The sequence below is a fragment of the Engraulis encrasicolus genome, chromosome 18 (genome assembly GCF_034702125.1).
Source record: "Engraulis encrasicolus isolate BLACKSEA-1 chromosome 18, IST_EnEncr_1.0, whole genome shotgun sequence".
Lineage (NCBI taxonomy): Eukaryota > Metazoa > Chordata > Actinopteri > Clupeiformes > Engraulidae > Engraulis > Engraulis encrasicolus.
Genome location: NC_085874.1, coordinates 7,113,027 through 7,135,509, shown reverse-complemented (window position 1 = coordinate 7,135,509; position 22,483 = coordinate 7,113,027). Strand labels below are relative to the sequence as shown.

The 22,483-nt window shown below is 41.5% G+C and overlaps 1 protein-coding gene across 5 annotated transcripts in view; it reads right to left on the bottom strand.

Annotated features, from left to right (window-relative positions):
• Positions 1 to 1,959: 1,959 nt before the first annotated feature.
• adgrg6 (adhesion G protein-coupled receptor G6) overlaps positions 1,960 to 22,483 on the bottom strand; it is a 42,639-nt gene continuing 22,115 nt past the window's right edge. For 3 of the 5 annotated variants that reach the window (XM_063222902.1, XM_063222904.1, XM_063222903.1), the window contains 20 exons: positions 22,067 to 22,138; positions 16,727 to 16,812; positions 16,447 to 16,487; positions 16,311 to 16,355; positions 16,103 to 16,230; positions 15,883 to 15,997; positions 14,949 to 15,037; positions 14,014 to 14,215; positions 12,766 to 12,931; positions 11,966 to 12,106; positions 11,642 to 11,761; positions 9,462 to 9,507; positions 8,455 to 8,561; positions 8,198 to 8,325; positions 7,614 to 7,882; positions 7,369 to 7,471; positions 6,325 to 6,608; positions 4,664 to 4,765; positions 3,680 to 3,835; positions 1,960 to 2,897 (listed from right to left, as the gene is read on the bottom strand). In XM_063222902.1, coding sequence (XP_063078972.1) covers positions 2,887 to 2,897; positions 3,680 to 3,835; positions 4,664 to 4,765; positions 6,325 to 6,608; positions 7,369 to 7,471; positions 7,614 to 7,882; positions 8,198 to 8,325; positions 8,455 to 8,561; positions 9,462 to 9,507; positions 11,642 to 11,761; positions 11,966 to 12,106; positions 12,766 to 12,931; positions 14,014 to 14,215; positions 14,949 to 15,037; positions 15,883 to 15,997; positions 16,103 to 16,230; positions 16,311 to 16,355; positions 16,447 to 16,487; positions 16,727 to 16,812; positions 22,067 to 22,138 — 2,411 coding nt within the window. In that variant the 3' untranslated portion in view covers positions 1,960 to 2,886. The remainder of the gene's footprint in view (positions 2,898 to 3,679; positions 3,836 to 4,663; positions 4,766 to 6,324; positions 6,609 to 7,368; positions 7,472 to 7,613; positions 7,883 to 8,197; positions 8,326 to 8,454; positions 8,562 to 9,461; positions 9,508 to 11,641; positions 11,762 to 11,965; positions 12,107 to 12,765; positions 12,932 to 14,013; positions 14,216 to 14,948; positions 15,038 to 15,882; positions 15,998 to 16,102; positions 16,231 to 16,310; positions 16,356 to 16,446; positions 16,488 to 16,726; positions 16,813 to 22,066; positions 22,139 to 22,483) is intronic. The other 2 variants (XM_063222905.1, XM_063222907.1) reach the window with 1 other exon arrangement.

Genomic DNA, 22,483 nt, shown 5'->3' with positions numbered 1-22,483 from the left:
ACAATTGCTGATAGGTCAACAAACCCCTGCACATTGCGTTTGACTGCCAATGAAAAGAATTCTACAACAATTCTGTTCTGCTCTGGTGAGCTAATAATATTGATGCCTCGCATGTTCATTCATTACAGTTGACTGCTAGCTGCTACCAATATACGTACCTGACAACACCGCTCTCAGCTTACCATCTTAGAGACAATATAAGCATCAGCTGGGGCTAACCATACATTGCCTTGAATTTACGTATGGCAAGACCAGGACCCTGTTTCTCGAAAGCATCATTGCTAACTAGTGAGCAACTTGCTAGGTTTCCAACGGGAAATTGCATTGCCACCAAGTAAGTTGCTAACTTAGTTAGCGACGAAGTTGTCGAGAAACACACCCCAGGCTAGTGTTATTACTCATAAACTTGATATTTCAGTTGACTGTTCCATCATTATCTTATTGCCTTTATTGTCTTTCTTCTTTTTCAGTCAAACTGCACCCTATGGAATGGGATCACCCCGTCTAAGGAGAAATACGAAAAGATGCCATTGTGTTAAAGGGGGTGACCTAAAGTGTGAAAGGTTTTGTACATCAAGAAAACCCCTGCTAAATAGAGACACTTAAAATGTAGGCATAGCTGTAGTATATATATTTTTATATAAAAAGCGAGGTGTTTCTCTGAACATTTGTAGCATCTATCTAGATCGGATATATACATGGTTTGCCGCCACTATTTGTGCCACACCAGTCCTGTATCTGTAACAACGATCTTCTATGAGAGAAAGATACTCCGAACTCCGCCCACTCAATGCAAAGGAGTGAGCTCAACTTTGGTCTCCTAAGGGGGCGTTGTCTCCTTCTTCTTTTGTTTTTGTTTGGTGGGTGGCTTGCATAAGTTGTGCGCTACTGCCATCTACAGCACCAATCGGAACTCCATTTATTCTCAACCTAAGGTCTCCAGAGGTCTCCAAACCGAAGATCTCCTAAAGGGGCGTTCACCTGACATCACATGGATCCCGGAAATGTCCTAGCCTGAAGTATCTTTCTCTGCTAGACGATTCTTTGTCTGAAATTAGGGGGCCATCTTTAAAACTGGCAGCCATCTTGGATTCAAAGCTGGATAACATACTCAATTTGACATCTTAGACATCCATTGTACCAACATTGGTGATTGTATCACCAAGGAAATGATTCTTGAGGTATACTGTATTAAGTTAATCTGCTCCACAATACACCGGTCCTGTGTCTGTAGCTGCTCAGCTTGAGAGGTCTCATCTCATCACAACACTGAGAATTGCTGACTCTGTCCTTGGAAAAAGCACCAATATGCCGACTTCCGTCCTCCCTTGCTCACTTGCCTGCTTGTGACCTCATGATGATGTCACTGATGACAGAAAATTAATTACATATCCTGCAAAAGTACAATTCTAATGTCATGTTCTTATTTGCAGTCGGGATGGTGAATGAAAAACAGTCCCCCAGAAGCTGTTGTGGCTAGGCAGACAGCGGGGAAACTTTATAGTTTTCTCCATGGAGGCTGGGCCAGGAGGCGGAGCGAGGCCACAAGCACAAGTGGAGGACGGGAGGCCGCATATTGGAATGCACCCCAGAAGTTACATACTTGTAGTTCTAACTGAAATATTTCTGAACAATGAATGTCGAAATCAGTCAGTTTCTCTGTATTAATCCGAATTCATGTCAATTCCTTGTTTCAGTTGTCATGATGTGCTTACACGGGTAATCTAATTTATGTACCAGTAACTATTGTTTTTATCAATCATCAATATTTGTAAATGTTACCATGTATACATGTAGCATAGATTTATTATATTTAAAAAAAACTAGGGGTCTTGTGACTATTTATATGTGTTTTACATACATTGTTGTATATGAAAGAATTTGTGGGGTGTTAGATTGATACAATAGGTCAATACTACAAATTGCGAGTATGGGCTGTTGACAGCCATAAATGCCCTAGTGGTTAACAGTATCACATGAAAATGTATTTTATTGGGATTATTTCATAATGAAATTTTATATGATGATGCCATAGAGGGACACAGGCTTACAAAACCCTAACATGGTTGTCAGGGCTGCAAAAAAATTAAGTTGACAATCAGAATCGCTGGAAATGTTCATATTAGAGAAGGGACTTGTTCAGTAAAACAATGGCAGCTCAACGTGGGTGCTATTTCAACTGTGTGACTTTTTTGATCTCTTGAAGACCTCATTTGGTGCAATATCATACAGTAATTGAAACAAAAGAGTGGAACTGCATTCGCATCTCAGAAATCAGGAATCTTAGAAAATTCATTTACAATATAATGAAGTTATATTTTCAGGGGACCTATGAAGGTGGGGTCTGTTGTAAAGGTGGCCATCTTTAATATAGGCCTAAAGTGCAGGTAGAATTCCTGGTTTGCGTTTATAGTACAGCCCATGAAGGACAAACAAATTTGAAATGGCCCTCGAATGAAAACGGTTCCCCACCCTTGGTTTAGATTCTTAACATAACACTGTATAATACTCATATTTCTACTGAAGGAAAACACATTTACAACACAGAACACCAATGAAATCCCTTACATTTCTCTCTTTTAATTACATAACACACATTAATTCCACAACAATATACGTACAGTATATACTGTAGCTCATTGGTAAGGATTTCGTACAATGTACATGTGAAGATTCTGCCAGCCAGCATTCACCATATGATGAGTCAAACACAGATATACAGTAGAAACCGCATTTTTGAGTGAAACACAAGTAGCTAACAAGGACATACAGTAGTGTAGCCTAATGTCACGGCAGATATGGAAGCAAAGGCAAACATGGTGGGCTGGACGCTGAGTCCTATGAGGATCCCCTGAAGAGGTGTTTTCTCTGGCCTGATAACAGCAGCTAAAGATGTCCTAAAACAAAGATTCATAGAGGAGAGGAGACGGTCAAGCAGAGAATGGGGAAGACCGGTACAATACTGTATATCTCGCCACAATTTCGGTTTATCTTGAAAACAGCCCAGAGTATAAACCTGTGTACTAACACTGTCATGTCCGCAAACTCTGTAAATCCCTTGTAATTTGACGTGTATTTTGTATTTGTAGCAATTCGACCCCAGTGCAACGTACCTCCCCCCCCTCCCCACACACACACACAGACACACACACTTTTTTATCTTTTGTACTGCTTATACACTGCTGTATCTTGCATTTTCCAGTCCCCTGTATTTTTTGCTATGTATGTGTCTGTTGTAAGTTGCTTTGAGTAAAAATGTCTGCCAAATGTAATGTAATGCAGTGGTTCCCAAACTGGGGGTTAGGACCTCTAAGGGGGTGGTTGTGGACAAAAGGGAACAGGAAATCCACATAATTCCATAATTTGGTTAGTAACCATATTCACTTTGTCAATTAATATTGCTAGATTTTCCATTTATACAATCGCAGTTTGTCCACTAATATTGCTAGAAATCCATTGCTAGGCTACAAGTATGGTGTGTGTGTGTGTGTGTGTGTGTGTGTGAGTGTTGGGGGTCGCGAAATATTCTTGAGTACCAAAAGGGGGTCGCCACTGAAAAGGTTTGGGAACCACTGATGTAATGTAATGTAACTACGCAGTGTTGCTGCTCCACACACGACTTCATTGCCTTTCTTTCAATCAAGATAAATCTCTCGAAACTTGGTACGGCATGACTTACCTGCACTGTTGTTATAGTTAGAAAAAGGATTTAAAGTGGCTTTTGCTTTCGAGGTCCAGTTGGCCGTGCTGGAGCTGAAGGAGCTGGATGACAGGGATTTCCCCAGGTTGTCAGAGCTGACTTTTTTGGTATTGTTGGTTTTGGTATTGCTCCAATCTGAAATATTTACAAATGTATGCAGTCATGTTTAACTCGAAATAACCGAGACATTTCACATGGGGCGGTAAAAGGTGAGGTGCATGCTAGCACATCCCAAAAATAATTGTTGCAGGTCCTAGGTATAAAAGAATGCATGAAAAGACAAAAGAAATATCTGCAAACCGCAGAAGCACCCTTTCTGTGATTTATGTATTGAAAAATCGACATAAAAATCTAACCTAACTCAATCATAGCCTTCGTCAGATGTTTCTTTTTTCCTTTCACACATTTCACATCAAGAAAAAAAATCTGGAATGATCACTCATCAGTTCTGCTGGCAATATTTAGAAACTGTTAACATGTATACTGTATGGATATTTTGAAAACGTATTGGTTTCGGCCTCTTGTATGCGCATAAACAGAGTTTTATAAAGCACGTTTCAAAACTCTTTTTTCAAAAATATCCCATTTAGGGGAGTTTATATTTTCATCCACGTGTCATGTTTATACTGTACCTATACAGATAAAAAACTATTCACATTGAACAATATCTGCATATTTCTGATCAGCACCTTAGTATGCAAATGCTATGGAATTAGCTACTGTATACAGTAAATGTAATTAGCAGTGATGGGCAAAATGGATTCAGTATTTACAATCTAGTGCCACATATTCCAAATGACCATGTTTTACCTGTCCAATTCAACCCCATGATCCTTCAACCAGCCAATCAAGTGGCTGAATTGGACAGGTAAACAAAGTCAATTGGAATATGTGGCACCGGATTAAAACTAATGAATCCATTTTGCCCATTACTGCTAAATTAGTGTAATGAAGATGGGTTACCTGAATTGTCAGCCAGACGTAGTTGTGCACAACACAAGTACCTCCTCCACTGTTTTTGCACATTCTCTTTCAAAGCACAATGAAAGACAAATATAAACAGACCTGTTGAAGAGAAGAATACATTGTTTTTTGTCATTTCAGTGTGTTTACTATTGACCATGACACGTGTATTTAGCATCTATAGCTACCATGACACGTCTATTTAGCTACTTTTATGTCCTATTGAACTCGTATTTCAGAGCTTTTATATTACTATAGTCATTAGCTTTGTATGGTGGGGGAGAATGGAGTAATGTGAGCCATTTTTACACTTGCTATCCTCTGTATTATATTTGTACTGAACCGAACAGACAGACCTGTACCAAACTGAACAGTGCTGTACCGAAAGGTAGAGTGACAGGCTACTCTTTTCATGTTTTTACATTATGCTGCCACTACATGCAGTGGCTCATGCAGAATGCTGTGAGAGAATGCAAGAAAAAACATGTGTAGAGAATTGTTCGTTGTGAGACCTTGAGAAAAATTCTACTTCTTACACTGATGAAGTCTCCAACCCAAAGTAGCAGTTTGAATGCTTTTACATAGTATACTGTACCAAAAATGTACCGAACCGTGACCCCATAACCGAGGTACGTACCGAACCGTGATTTTTGTATACTGTTACATCCCTACTTATTTATAATAATAATAATAATGTATTGTTTAAAGTGCAGTATAACCATACAACATGGTCTCAAAACACTGTAAAACAAAAATAAAATAAAATAAAATAAAATAAAATAGAATAAAAATAAAATAATGAATTAACTCTAAAAGATAATAAAAGAAAATGATGAGGAAAATAAAAATGATGGGGAAATAATCAAAAGGTAGGCCATGGTAATTTAAACAAGCTTAATACTAAAAAAGTATAGGTGGAAAAAATAAAATAAAAATAATAATAATAGAAATAGGAACCTAAGACAAAAGACAAAATTATTAACAAAAGACCAATGCATTTCAGAGCCTAACATAATGCGATTAAAACAAAAATGTTTTTAATCTGGATTTAAAGATCCCTATAGAGCCTGCCTGCCTAACATTTGTCACCAACCTATTTACCATTAATTCAGGATGTTGCCTAACTATGAAAATGACAATGAAAATAATTTGATTGTTTTTTTTAATGGTCTTGAGTATCACTTTACCCCAAGCAAATGTTATGTGAAGAGAAAATGTAGGCCTATCCCACCTGTCCATTGACTTACAGTACAGTAGTGGTTCCCAAACCTTTTCAGCAGGGACAACCTTTTTGGACTTCAGAATACTTTCGCGACCACCCTACCCATCATAGTATTGGCATAGCAATGGATTTCTAGCAATATTAGCGGACAAACTAGTAATGAAAAAACTAGCAATATTAATGGACACGAAATTGCCTAGGCAACCATACAAGTGAATACTGTTACCAACCAAATTATGGAATTATGTCTGTTGATCTCCCGTTTTTATGCATATTAAGTCCCTTTTGTCCGCGACTCACCTTCAGTACCTGCGCAACACATAGTTTGGGAACCACTGCTGTTCTGTAAGCCTTTGGGCTTCTCTCCACAGATATTACAGTACATGTAGATTGTAGAGTATAACTATAGAGGACATGTAGAGTCTCCATCGGTACTGACCTTGTAGTGAGTTGAAGATGGAGAAGAGGTACATGAAGGCCAGGTTGACGGGGCCCCAGGCGAAGAAAGCAAAGCCCCACGTCATCCCGAGCAGGAAGGTGAGGCTGATGACGCTCCGCAGGTTACGCAGAACCTCCTCACGCAAGGTGCGGTTGCTGCGCTTGCCGTTGCGGCCACAGATCTGGATCATCACGACGATGAACATGGCCACGTTCATGAGGAAGATGACGGAGAAGTAGCCCACGCACGTCACGTAGAAGACCGTGGTGCTCCTGATCCAGCAGCTGTAGTCGGGGAGAGGGTTAAACGTTCAGGTAATGGTCACACACACTGAGGGTATCTTCACACCTAGTCCTCTTTAAGTGAACCAAACTCAGTCCTCTTTAAGCGGACCAAAAAGTCAATCGACAGCAAAAGGACTCCGTTCTTATTCATATTGTGTTATTCATATTTTTATTCATATTGTGAGTTTATTATGAAAAGAACCAGCTGCTCTTTCTGGTTCCTTTAGGCTTTTATGGTGTGTCAGTCCCAGTTTGGACCACACCCGGTCCTCTAGAGCTCTCCTTATGTAATTACACCTATAGCTCTAGGGTTTAGGAGCAGGGTCAGAAAGATCAGCCAGTTCTTTATGTAATACACACACAATATGAAGTAAAAAGAACTGAGTCCTTTTGCCTCCAGTGAATACCCCTAAATACTGAGTTGTGGTTCTTGAAAACACATGTTTAGGGTAGTTTTAAGAACAGATATGGACACCCCCATAGACGGTCATTCTAAAGCCGGTTGAAACAAAATCCAAATCAGCGAAATAAAACAGACAACAGAAAACATCAGATAAATGGTGAGGGGGACATTGCAGACAACTCAGAAAAGGGGCTTAATGTTCAAAAGAGTGCACGTTTGTCCTTCAAGTCTGTCAGTTGAGAGGACTAAAAAAGGACTACAATGAAACTCTTTTGACTAAGCTGACACGAATTAAGGAAAATCTTCTTGTAAATCATCTTGCATGTGATACATGAGAAGACAAATAATGTAACTCACAACTTTGATGATTCTTGTCCATTGTCATCCCTCCCGTAATACTCCATCCCATAAGAGTGCTTATCAATGGCTACTACAGTGCAGACAATGGCAGCAGGAAGTCCTAAGCAAAAGGGTGTTCGAGAATCGCAATCAGGATATAGGCCTATTATTGCTGTAATGAATATACTACAATTTCAAACAATTATTTTGGGAATATGTAAGTGTAAGTACTGTATGTCAAGCTGTAAAATGTGTGTTAGTACCCCATCCGACTAGGCAGAACTTCAAGATATATCTTCTGATGTACGTGTTGAAGACCTTGACCAAAGCGATGTACATGTGAATGGACTCTAGGCCCATCCAAGTGAAGGAGGTCAGCAGAAAGAAGTGCATAAAGACCGCCACTGTGATGCACAAGGCTTCCATGCCAAACGAGGCCAGCCAGCCGTCCAGGAGAAACACCATGTTGAGAAGCAACAGGGACGTGCTCAGATTCATCAGGATCTTTGCCGGGTAGTCCCGTCGCAATTTCCTGGGGAGGCATATCCAAGCACATCAAAGTCATCAGGTGTTGAATCAAAGGTGCATTAATGAAAGTGAAAGTGATCCTGTTTTTTTGTATTACACGATGTTTTAGACCTGTGAGGTCAGTGTCAGGTGCGAGTCAACCTGACAAAGACCGCTCAAGTCAAAACGTTGGGTAACAGAACTGACATAAGCCCAACATTAACAAGACATATTAGTAACACAATGGCATTCCTTACTACCGTCAGGACCTCTCTGGCATGTGCTGTCTAGTTTAGCTCTTTTATATACTTTTTAGATGCCCTGAAAGTCAGATACTCACTCAAAAGTAATATAGGTGAGAAGGGTAACTGCAGAAAAGATAGCAGAGACACCACATCCAATATAGGTGATAAATGTGAGAACCCTTGTGTTCTGGTAATCAATTTGGGCTGAAGTTCTCGATATATCCTGAAAATCAAAAACAAGAAAACTTGTCAAGGAAACACATCATTTCACTGACTTGTCAGTGAAACACAGTATTGAGTAGTAATCACTATGAACTTGCATTTTAAATAACGTACAACACAATCCTCTCACCATCAATATCCCAAAGTGAGTGAGATGATTACAGAGACACACAGTCCTGTTGTCACTGGAGTCTGGGCTCACTTGGCAACCGTCACTATTCCAGCCTCCTGTTCCATCTGATGAGAACATTTCAAAAAATCATCCAAATGTCCACTGCAGTGATCAGCCATAGTTGTCTGATAACTTGCTTCAACACGAGGCCTCTAAATGTTCTTTGCATGATCATTCTGTTGTTGTTGTCCTCTCTCTCTCTACCCCCCACCATGTTTTTTACGTTATAAAATGTTCGTTTCCCCTCTCTCTACCCCCCCAGCACACATACACATGCACACACACACACACACACACACACACACACACACACACACACACACACACACACACACACACACACACACATGTATGCACANCACAGGCGATCAACTCTGATTTCAAAGCATGTTATGTGGGGTTGACGCCCCCTAGTGCCCAACACTTTTACTTCAGTCAGAGCCATGGAAGTAAGAGTTCAGCCGATCCCATTGACCTTCATGTTATTGACCTTAAGGCTTTCACTTAACAGCAATGGCAGCTCATGGAGCCTTTGACACATTGGGTGCATTCCAATGTGCGACCTTGCGTCCTCCACTTGTGCTTGTGGCCTCGTACCAGGAAGTAATATGTCATGATGACATCATCACTGACAACAGTATTATATTTCAATATCTATCAAATGCTCAATTGTATCGCCATTTTCTCATTTGCAAACTGAATGGTGAATGAAAAACAGTCCCCCAAAAATTGTTTTGCCCAGCCTGACAGCGGGGAATCTTATTTCTCCGTGGAGGCGAAACATGAGGCCACAAGCACAAGTGGAGGACGCAAGGTCGCATATTGGAATGCACCCATAGATCACCATTGACATAGTTCCACTCTTGTTCCAGGAAGTGGGTGTAGGACACAGACAGTGTGGTAAAGGTAAATGAAATTAATTTCTGCTTCTAGCTTGTTAGGTAGTGGTTACAAAAGCAACTTACTTTTAATAGTGAAATCCCAAAACACACAGCTCCGCTTAGATTCTGGCTGAAAGACAGAACACAATGCTGTTCACAATATGTTCATTTTAGAGGTGAAAGCGAGCTGAATATTCACTGTGCACTGTTGTAGTTGTTTTTTGTGCTTTCATTGATAATGCCTAAACAAAAAAAGTCACACATAAGGCCAATCACACACTGAATACATACATTTTTATGTGACAATAATAGAACTTAATTCCTAGACTACCGTTAAGGGTTTGGCATGCCCGTTAAGCAGTGTAAGAGCACCACATAGGTTAGTCAAGTCATGACATTTTGTTATTCGACCTAAATCTGCCTTAAATAGTGTGACAGTTTAGTTCTGTGGTTGTCTCATGTGAATAAACCAGCATGGCAAGTTTGTTCAGATTTTTCCTGAGGAGATCTGAACGTGTCAAGGAATGACCCTGCTGTGAATGAAAATGACAAAATCCTGCTGTCCATAGGGTGCCCTTGTCATGGCATACCATGAATGAGTTCAGTGTGTGCTGTGCATATACAGTGAGTCCAATATGTATTTGATCCCTTGCTGATTTTGCCGGTTTGCCCACTGATAAAGACATGAACAGTCTATAAATTTATGATAATATGTATTCAAACATGGAGAGACAAAATATCAAAAAGAAATTCCAGAAAATGACTTAAAAAATATATTTTAATTTACTTGTATTTAATTTAGGCTAATAAGTATTTGACCCCTCTAGCTAAAGAAGATAAAGTGCTTTGTGGCAAAGCCCTAGTTTTCTAGCACTGAGGTTAGATGCTTCTTTTAGTTAATGACAATGTTTGTGCATATAGTAGAAACTATTTTTGCCCATTCTTCTTTGCACATTATCTCTAAAACATTAATGGTTTGTGGCTGTCGCTTGGCAAATGGGAGGTTCAGTTCTCTCCATAGAATTACTATTGGGTTAATATTTGGAGACTGTCTAGGCCACTTCACGACTTTAATATGCTTCTTATTGAGCCACTCCCTCGTTGCTTTGACTGTATGTTGTGTATTATTGTCATGTTGGGAGATCCAAAAATGGCCCACCCTTCAGTGTAGTGGTGGAGGGAAGGACGTTTGCACTCAGGATTGCACATTACATGTCTCCCTTCATCCATTCATTGACAATGTGAAGTTGTCCTGTGCCTTGGCCAGACAAACACCCTCAAACCATAATGATACCACTTTCATGCATGATGGTGAGGAGGGTGTTCTTGGGATCATAGACAGCAGTACTCTTTCTCAAAACACATTAAATTGTGATAATGCCAAACAGCTTGATTTTGGTTTAATCTGACTACAGCACCTCCTTATCATATCCTAAACCAGTCTGATGTCCGTTGGCAAACCTCAAGTGGGACTGCGCAGGTTCCTTCTGAAGTAGAGGTACCATGTGTGCACTACAGGATTTTAAACCTCTGTGGCATTAAGTGCTACCAGTAGTTTTCTCAGTGATTTTGGTCCCAGTAGCTTTGATATCATTGCCTAGTTCATCCCGTACAGCTCTAGGGGGATTTCTTTCTGTTCTCATGATTATCAAATCCCTACAAAAGGTCAAATCTTGTATAGAACCCCAGGCAGGCTGATGGATAGTCATTTTGTATTCCTCACATTTTGGAAGAAATGCATCAACAGCTGGGTCATTAATACTCAGTCTCTTTCTTGTGGCTTTGCAGCCCATTTAATCTTTGTTCAGGTCTAAAATCGTGTCCCTGATATCATTTGACCACTCTTTGGTCTTTCCCATGCTGGTGAGGTTGGAGTGTGACTGATTCACTCATACTATGGACTGATTCTGCTGATTCAACGTGTCTTTTATGCATGTTAGTATGTACAGGTGTCTTTAATTCAGATGACAAGTTGATCGGAAGTGCCCATCTGGCCTGTGGGCCCGGAACTGTAATCAGTTGGCAGGGGATCAAATACTTATTTTGCTCGATGAAATGGAAATAAATTAATATATATTCTCTTCAGTTAATTTCTGGATTTTCTTTTTGATATTCTGTCTCTCCATATTAGAATACATATTATCATAACATTTATTGACTGATCATGTCTTTGTTAGTAGGCAAACCAAATCTGCAAGGGATCAAATACATATTGGACTCACTGTATATATATATATTTTTTTTTTAAAAATGAAACGGTTTACCTTGTGTTGCAGATGAGCAATCTCTATTCGCACAGGGTCCCTGAGGTTCCGGATAGTTAAATTGCCAACACTGCTGGCAACTACATAGCTGTTCAAAGACAAGCCATCTCTAACATCATCCTGACAAAAGAAAGAAAAATGTCAATGCTTTTAAATGTGCCATGCAGCCCTATTCAAAAATATCATATGTGTAACAGCGGGGACTACAGTGTGTACCAGTGAATTCAGTGAATTCAGTTTTTTTTAAATGACAAAATATGTGATTTCTACTCTTGAGAGCAAGAAAAACTCAGGTTGGTGTAGCAATAAAAAAAAGAGACACACCTGGAAAAAGCCAGTCTTGCTGAAGAAAATAAAGTTAATCCTGGAAATTGCTTCTATGTGTGCAATAGATAAGTTGTTCAGTAATGTTGCTGGTAGAATGACTACAGCCAGGGGATTCTGAGCTTCTGTTTCAAATGCAATCTGGAAACAAGGGAGACAGATGATGACCACCAGCTTTCATATGACTGAATACTAACACCTAGCAATGTTCTCTGTCATGCAACGCTGGGTTCAAATCTGATGTGAACATTATGGGGAAGATAGGAAACTCATGTAGACCCAACATAAAACCCCACTTGATTTTTTATTCAATTACTCTTGAGGTACAAATTCATGAACCCCATTTAATTTGGGTAAAATTAGACCATTTTTAAACTTTACTGTACTAAACTCTGGTAACTTCAAACTAATACCAAAATTATAATAAGATTGGGTTTTCGGTGGATTTTGGTTGTGTCTATAATATCTGATATTGATCCGGTGAAGATTATGCTTCATCCATTTTATGTTATCCAAAGGTTATACTAAAATCTTTCAGAAATCAGACAATATTAACTAGTGCTCATGGCAGAAAATACACACAGTAGACCTGTCATATACTGTCCAGATTCCACTGATTAGCATTTGGAACATGTACAGTACATACAACTACAATATCAGCCAACATATAGATTAAAAAAAACATTAAACACGTGTTAAAAGTCAAGTCAAGTCAAGTCGGCTTTACTGTCACTTTCTTTACATGCATTAAAAGAAGTATTTAGACATGCTTATTGCCGTGGTTGTTCTTTTTCAGGTACCTGGGGATCTGTAGTATTGGGTGAAATAAAAGCGCTGAAGGTGGTCCCATTAAACTCAGTGGCATTAAGCGCCGACAAACCCAGAGCCAGATTCTTGGTGGAGATGTTAAAGTTCGGGCCTTCAAACTCAATCTTCTGGACCAACTGGTCCACAGCTCGCAAAGCACTGTCTCAGAAAAAAAAGACGAAAAAGGGTGAGAACCACAGGGGGCCAAGAGGCTAGCCACCTAATAATCACACACACACACGCACGCACACACACACACACACACACACACACACACACACTCACTCACACACCTACACAGAACATACAGTATATGCCCAGTACATGAGGTCAACTCTAATTTAACAGCATTTTATGCTTATAATTCACAGTTAATAGGGCGCCGCCATTACTATTTAGGTAACAGTTCCTAGTGCTAAATCACTCAGGTCTATGGGCAGCCTAATCCGAACAAGCAGACTGGAAATAGCTGACGTTAAAATGGGCGGGGATCAGTGAGCAGGGCAATAATAAGGTGGACAGGCCTCAGTCAGGAGAGGAGAAAGAAGACAGTGGAGGGGGGGCTTGGTGTATGTGAAGAGGCAAACAGAAACACAGGAAGCTCTGTCACCAGCAGCACACAGTCTAGTGCGGGGGGATGACCAGTTGGTGCTTTCCAGAGGACCTCAAGGACCTAGACTGGGATTGGTAACACTTAACTTGACACCAGTGTCATATGCATGTCATAACAGTGTCATGGCACAGTTATGCACGTGTCATAAACATTATGTCCATGTCATAAACATTTTATGACTGTTGGCCTTAAGTGACATTCGGTTATGGCAAAGATGTCTTTGGAATGGACATAATGTTTATGACTTATCTATGACTGTGTCATGACACTATTATGACACTGTAATGACATGCATATGACACCGGCGTCAAGGAAAGTGCTACCCTGGGATTATGGTAGGAGGAGAACAGAGAGATACTGAGGATACTGAGGAGCAAGGGAGTGTGGTGATTTGTTGGTCAGAAAAAAAAGGTATTCATTACGGGACTGCACTGGAAGCCAGATGAAGCCGTTTGAGTGTGAAATAGAAGTGTTGCCATCGATTAGAAATGCTACCTTGCGAGTACATCACATTTAGAGTCAGTAGATGGACGTCCACATAGCTCCAGGGACTGCGACCAATACCTTGCAATAACGGTAAGTGGCTTTGGATGAGATCATGTGATGCAATGTACTGTAATGTACTAACGTTTCGGAAGTAGCGGCCTGTGTCGGGACAGGGGTTGCCATGACGTTGGAGATGATGTCGAGCACAGTGCCAGCTAGGGTCGCGTTGATCCGGGCCACAGCCACCAGCTCTTTCACTTTCGTGACCACCTTTGTCACCTCTGTGGTTGACAGCTCATTGGTACTGATGTCTGCCAACTGCACAGCCACTTCTGCCGCGTTCTCTGTTGAGATAAATCATACACTGTTAACACACGGATACTCTAGTTCTACTGTAGCATTGCATACTGAAAGAAAGTCGAAAGTGAAAGTCCATTGGGAAACTCCAACTCCCATTGTCATTGTGACACAGCACTCCAAAGCACACAAGTGAACACTGCACACTGCACACAACGAAATTGCATTTATGCCTCACCCGTGCAAGGGGGCAGCCCTCAGTGGCGCCCCATGGGGAGCAGTGCGGTGGGACGGTACCATGCTCAGGGTACCTCAGTCATGGAGGAGGATGGGGGAGAGCACTGGTTGATTACTCCCCCCACCAACCTGGCGGGTCGGGAGTCGAACCGGCAACCTCTGGGATGCAAGTCTGACGCCCTAACCGCTCACCCATGACTGCCCCTACTATGCCCCTGCCCATACTATGCTGTAAGTACACATTTTGTAAAGAAAGCAAAAAACAAGAGCAATCAGAGATGACAACCTTCCCCCGTTGCCAATGCCTGATGCATGTAGTGTTTGATGCCACCGTCAGATGACACAAAAGACTACGGGCGGACACACAAACAAACAGACAAAGAAACATAAAGACAAGGAAAAAAACACAAATACATACAGACAGACAGACAGGGTAGGTTGCTATCACTGATTGCTTGTTTTAATATGTATTATGGTGTGTGTGTGTGTGTGTGTGTGTGTGTGTGTGTGTGTGTGTGTGTGTGTGTGTGTGTGTTAACCTACCTTCAGAAACTTTGATTTCATCTATATCTGTGCAGTTAGTGAGATCAGGTTCAGTCCAAGATGCTGTGTAATTATTCATATTGATCAAGCTGGAAGCAAATAGCAGTCTTGGTAAGTAAGTAGCACAACTTCATTAAAAAAAATGTATGCACAAAATCATGGGTTTTTAATTTAAAAAAATGGATTTTCCATTTAAAAAACTTCTAATGAAATGGCTACCAAGTGAATGCTATTGGCCCTTTCCACTACATTTTAAAATGATGATTCGAAAGGCACCTTACCCCTGCCCTGGCTCTTCACTTTATCTAATTTGGCTGCTTAATTGTTTTATTTGTTTCTCAAACTCAATACATATCCATAAACTGTTCATTTGTTTTCAAGACAAAAAAAATCCACTGTATGTGCAGTTGAGGTCAAAATTATTATCCCCCCTCCTGAAAGTAGACATCTCTCTATTTTGACCAGCTAGAACAATTTGCAATGGAGAAATGGGGCAAAATCCTTAGGAGAAGACGTAGAGACCTAGTTAACAACTAATCAAAGAGCCTCTTGTCAGTTTTGGTTCAGAAAGAGTAATAGGGGGTAACTAATTTTGTCCTGGTTATTTTTGCCCGTTTTTGGTTTAAATCCAGTGTAATAATAAAATATCCAAATTAAACTTATTGGGCACTGTCTCCATAGTGTATTTGTTTCCAGAACAACAGAAACTAGTAAATAGTAGTAATTCTCACAGAGAAATTAAGAGAGATGTCTAATTTTAGGATGGTGGCTAAGAATGTTGACTTCAACTGTATGTATGAAAAGCTGCTGACTTGCATTCCCACAAATGCCCTGTCAACTTACATTTCCAAGATACATGACTGAGATATGTGCAGTAGTTCAGGCCTAGAGTGTATAAGTGATAATAAATACAAGTACTGTATGTTCATCTCACCAAGTCCTCGATGCATTTTGTTCTTTGTATGGGAAACAGAGAACATCCACAGTCTCTGTGGGGTTGGTTTTAGGCCACTTGTAGTGAGAGGGGTTTTCTTCAGCTGGACAATATTCTGTGATTGAAATGGCATCGTTTTAAACTCATGAATGACTTGAATTGCTTGTTACTTGATAAGAACGATTTAAAAAATGAAGGACATATGAACAACAACTCATACCAACAGTTTTCACTTTAATTGTGCCGGCCTCTACGTCCAGTCCACTTGTCTTCGAATTTCTCAAACTATTTTCTATATCCATCTCGTCAACGATCATCTTGAACACGACAAGCGCCTGGCAGTTGAACCTGACCACAAAAGACATAATATTAGCCTCTTAAACAATCTGGAAACCTTACGTAAGATCAGTACATCGCGTGCTGCTTACCTTACAGTTGTGCTCTTCAGCTGAGAAACCCCATCAGGTTGGACTCTGAAAGACAAACCATGAAAACGCCATTGCATGAGAGTGCAGAAGTTTACAGTGAGGATTAACCTGCAGGACAAACAGAAATAAAACCTACCTGGTGTCGTTCACTTGAGCTCCCTGGAGTGTCTGTTTGAGCTGTAAAACAAAGGTTTAAAATGGTCTTTTCAAAAGACATTTTTATAGGCTTTTAACGTCTTCATTGCAAATAGTGACAGTGAAGACCGAAACAGATGGAGTGGGCCTCATTTGAACCAGGGGCCCCATGGGCAAGTTGGCCTGTTTATGGTACGGTGTGTTAGTGTGATGCACCACTAGAACACATACTGTATGGAAAACGTACCGTCACATTACAGTAAGTAAGAAGGTCCCGTTACCCAGTCTGTGAGATTCGTCTTCACGTCTGCCTCACTCCAATCCACATCAGCAGTGGTGGCAGACAGGCTGATTCTGAAGAATGTTTCTGCGATGAAGACAGGAAGCTGAGCTTAGTTGTAAGAATTCAACGGACTCTAACTAAATGTCTGTGTTGCATAGCAGCATTCTCAAGGAGCTGGGGTGGATGAATATCAAAGGAAGGTGTGTGTGTGTGTGTGTGTGTGTGTGTGTGTGTGTGTGTGTGTGTGTGTGTGTGTGTGTGTGTGTGTGTGTGTGTGTGTGTGTGTGTGTGTGTGTGTGTGTGTGTGAACTGCTATGTACCAGCAGACATCACAATATTTCTCCCAAGTTGCACTGTTAGTGTCTACATACAAATCTAAGTAAATAGAATGTATTTACATATGTTGCATGCCACAAACAGTTTTAGGAGACTTCTTTGTATTTTGAAAACAAGAACCGTGTTGATATGATGATACCAATTTAGATCACTGTGTATTTACAGTATTTATCATACGAAGAGTTCCCACAATGTTTTTGCTATGGTAACATTTAAACCTCAGGTGTTCAAACGAGGCATTTTAGAAGTCTCCTAAGAAATGGTAGCATAACTACAACTAAAAGACACAATTTTAACACTGTAACAACACTGTGTTTGCATGTCACAAGAGAGTTCCCAGATCACATTAGAACAACTGATTTGAAACAATGCTACCAAATTGTTAATGAACTATGCCCTTATATGAATCACCATTCCGCTACAACTAGTGAAACAGAGGCTAGGAGATTTTTTTCACCAACGGGAAAAAAATATTACACATTTCAGCTATCACTACAAGGTAATCATGTAGCTACAGTAATGACGAAACATACTGTTGTTGGTTGCAATTCCACACAGACATACAGTGTGAGCTTTACATGGACAGCGTTCGGTGGAATCCGTAAAGTCTGTGGAGACAGTGCTAGCAGGACCCCCGATGCTGCCCACCACATCACTGGACACGGTAGAAATGGGCATCTTTGTGGCATTGACTCTATTGGGCTGAGTGGAAGTCGGCATCTTTGTGGCATTGACTCTATTGGGCTGAGTGGAAGTCGGCATCTTTGTGGCATTGACTCTATTGGGCTGAGTAGAAATGGGCATCTTTGTGGCATTGACTCTATTGGGCTGAGTAGAAATGGGCATCTTTGTGGCATTGACTCTATTGGGCTGAGTGGAAGTCGGCATCTTTGTGGCATTGACTCTATTGGGCTGAGTAGAAATGGGGATCTTTGTGGCATTGACTCTATTGGGCTGAGTAGAAATGGGCATCTTTGTGGCATTGACTCTATTGGGCTGAGTGGAAGTCGGCATCTTTGTGGCATTGACTCTATTGGGCTGAGTGGAAGTCGGCATCTTTGTGGCATTGACTCTATTGGGCTGAGTGGAAGTCGGCATCTTTGTGGCATTGACTCTATTGGGCTGAGTGGAAGTCGGCATCTTTGTGTGCATAAATGAGCGATTGCTCGCAGCTAGAGGGTGCACAAGGGAAGTTGAAACCTGCCCAGCAGCTTTGTGGGGGTCATCCAATTCTGTTGCGTTGTCATTGTCGTTGTTGGAGAGAGACTGACAACCAGGGGCTTCATGTCCATGTTCATTACACCCTCTCCCCTCACTCTGCTCATCGCGCTCCCCAAACGCAATCAATTCTGTGGGCTTGGATTCAGGTGTGTAAGTCTCATTTCTGGCTATGGATGACGGGGCTTCCGCATGGAGCTCTGGGAGCCAATCAAGTGTCAACGGATTTTCAGTCGCAATCAAGCCTTGCTGCGGAGAAGCCGGTGTTGCTTCAATGTGTAGAATGGCATCAGATCCAGCTGTCTTTGTGTGCCCCAGAACTGTGTTCGTCATTGGCATAATTATCGTCCTTGAAGGAGGATCCTTGTTCTCCTCCCTTGAAAATGAAGAGAGGCGTGTCACAAGATTACTTAAGGAGCCATCCGAGTTACGCACCCTTGGGTCCTGAGTGATGGTAGTCGTAAAGTGTGGTCCATTAAAATCTGTAGCTGCAGTGGAACGACTCAAACCGCCCAAGTAGACTGTCAAAGGATGTAGATGAGGGGATGGGGATACAGTGCCTAAGCCTCCATCAAAGTTCTGTCCAAGAGGCGATGGTTCATTTTGCTCTATAGGATAAGTGAAGCTTATCTGTGGATGAGAAACATGTGCATCTGCGGGTGGTATCTCAACAAGAGGATTATTGGAGGTTTCAGTTGAATAATATGGCTTAGATGTGCTGAGATGGCTAAGGGGAGTTACTCTAGTAGGGGAGACAGACCTGGCTGTGGACACCTGTGTGCTTGAAAAACTGTGCATGAGTCCTGTTTCTAAGCCTTTGGATATGAATGAGGTTGTTGGCAAAACCTCTGTCGCCCTCTTACCATGAGGAGGCACTGCACTAAGGGATGAAGCCACAGGGACGAAAGATTCGTCTTTCATCACGACAGCATCGCCCGAGGCTGTGTAATGGTTTTGGCCACTGTCAGCTACCATAAGTGTTCCTGTGTAACTATAAATCTGTGACAGATCGGAGGTAATCCTAGGTTCTATTTGGGGCAACAATGTTGAGTCTGGCATAGGCAAACCAGTTCTCATCATAGCCCGGTGGTTAGAGTTTAACTCTCCAGTAGGCATGTGTGTCTCTTGCAAACGATTACTGAGTATAGAGTTAAAATGGCTTTGGAGAGAGGGTGAAATTGAGTCTGTGGAGTTTCTGGCCTGATCCGTGCTAGGGATATCAGGAGATTCAGACGTGATGCCCTCAGTGCCATTCGTGGTGACACGTTCCACGTGTAAATGAGCAGGAACTGTACTGTCATGTGTGGAGTAGTACACAGTGTGTGTGTGCATAACGCCAGCTTGTAGGAGCTCTCTATCCTGCACTGAGCTGAGAGGCACCTCACCAACATCATCTTCTGCAGCAGTCTGAACATGTGTCTCTGTAATGCTGAGCATTGATGGAGACACATTAACTTGAGTAGACAGAATGCTAGAATGCCCGTGTGAAGAAGACTGGAGAGGCAAGAGATGAACATCTTCACTTTCGAGAGCTGCATTCTGGTCTGTTGGCAACAAACGCCATACAGGTGTAGGGGTCAGCATGGTTCTGGGTGCTGTGCCTGTATGAAGGCTTTCTGCGGAGGAAGTGACGGGTGTCAACCCGGGCTGTGTGCTCAGTACATGGGTGTCTGTGGGGAGCAGCACCTGGGTATCACTGAGGATGCTGGTGCTGCTGATGCCAGCAGTCTGCCTGCTGAAAGTTTCTGGCTCATTTAAGTCCATAATGGTTGACCCACTTGGGTTCATAGTGATGGAGTAGAATGGAATGAGTCCTCTGCTCCACACTGTGCTGTCAAGTGCACTTGGCCCGTTTGCGGGCCAAGGTACAGTGGCAGAAGGTGGGCCGTGAAAGAATTCGTCCATTTCCGCAGGGAGGGTGACTGGCCCCACCAAAATGTCATCACTGTCAAGTATGAGGTCACTGTTGTAAAGGTGTGTGCCCAGGTGGTCAGGATCGATACCCTCCACGTGAGAAAAGATTGAGTCAAAGTCATACAGGGTAAAATGGTCATGTCCGAGATCAGAGCTATAAAACGGTTCAATTCCAGAGGGGTAGTCCGACGCCTCGGTCAAAGTATCGTTTTCCTGATCGTCGTCGCTCAGTACCATTGGTGGACCCAGTGGCTTATTTTTTCGGTTGTTGAGAGATAATATTTGGAACAATTTCATGTCTGTGCTTTTGTTTTGGACATCCGCCTGTGCCAACGATAGGTTTGTCTGGGAACTAGTAACGTTCAGCTTACTACCTGCTGGCGTTGAGTTTGTTTTCACTGACCAACCACCAAGAGGGCTAACCAGCTGTGACACCTGTGGTTTGGTGACCTGTGCAAATGGCGGCACTTGTGCTTGAGTGGTGGTTGGTTCCTGCTTCTTCCTCACTGGCCAAATCAGCGGGGTAGAAATAAAACCCAGAGCCAATTTGGACGTTCTGTGGGCAGGCATCCCATGGTGCCTCACTTGTAGCGGGGTGACCAGTGCCATGGGACGGTGCGTGAAGCGGTAGGGAGACCACACAATCCTGTCCTTTTCTGCCCAGTGCAGGATCAGCGAAGTTTGAAAGTGAGGAGGAGGTCAAAGCAATCTGTTATTTACTACACCAAGTACACTGCATGTGACAACTGTGTGATGGGTGATATAATTAGTGTAATCGGTTGGGAATGAGCTACCTAAGAGGATAGAACTGGGAAAAAAGATAGAAAAGAAATGGATTATCCTGGCATTGGGACATTTACTCAAAACAGAGGGAGACAGACGGCACAGGGAAATCTACAACCACACATCATACAGCATGATATCGCATAGCTACTGGCATGTTGCCACACATTAAACCATGCAGTGTTAATTCAACGCTTAGAGTACTATGGGGCCAAATACAATATACAAGATGTTAAACTGACTCTTGAAGTCTTGAATTAACACTGCATTTTCACTGTGTATCCCAAATGACATAAATTAACAGAAAAGGATTAGCTATTGCCATTGATACTGAGTTTCCTTTTGACCTCCATCATGAATGCTCCTGTTGTAACTTAAAAAAGAGCGTTTGTTATGCCTTACAACTGCAACAATGATACATTTGTGGTTGCGGATATTGCATACGAAACACGACATGAAATAGTTGTCATGAATATAAATTCATTTACATTAATACACATTCATTACACACTATTTGAATTCACAAGAATTCTTTGTGGAATTTTAAATATGCAGCATGAGAATACATTCATTGGTTGGCATAGCGACAAGGCCAAGCCATTCAGATTTGACAGATGTTTAGCAAACGCTAACCATTTATCTTTAGCTTTGAGATTTAGTAAGCTAACACATTTCTTCATAGCGAGCAGCTTTTTCTCTACTGCTTCCATGCTTCACACAATGACTTGATGATTTCAACAGGGAAATGTTTCTGTTGCAATTCATCACTTTTCTTCTAAATGTATAGTTTCCATTGTTCTCGTCTGCTTTTCTGCAAAAGAAACCAATATAATTCAAAACCTACCCTAACCTACAGACTTGTGCCGCATATAGTACAGTATACATTAAGTATCTATCACCTGTTCTGTAGTCTTGGCTCATCCAGTATTACAATCAAATGTTATGCTGTAAAGTCGAAAAAGTGCACAGTGCATGTAATGGTGAATGATCACATGCCAAGGAACTCTGATGCAACGAAGAACTCATATTCAATGTTGACTGACTCACAGTTATAGTGCATTATCTGTTGAAAATGTTGTTTTCTTACCCTGAGGACTCTGGTTAGTAGTAGTGGAAGTACGGCCATTAACAGTAGTGCTCAAGGTGCTTGTGGCAGAGACTGTCACAAAGGGTAAAAAACATGCAATGACAGAAATCAAATGTTAACTGTTGGACTTATGAATGGAAAAATAATCATGCATATTATACAGCATGAAAATGATAACAAAACAAAGCATGCAAACAGTTGTGTCATTTTCAAATGTGGGCTGGTAGTCTCATTTACAAACTAAAAATATTACCCAATAATGACTAACATGTCCAGACTTCATACAGTTGGTCCCCTTAAACATGCTTCAGGGCTAACAGTAATTTTCTGCATATTTCCGGTGCACTTTGTATCTGCTAGTGATGTTGGTTATGATTACTGTATGTCCTCGATTGTAAGTCGCTTTGGCTAAAAAGC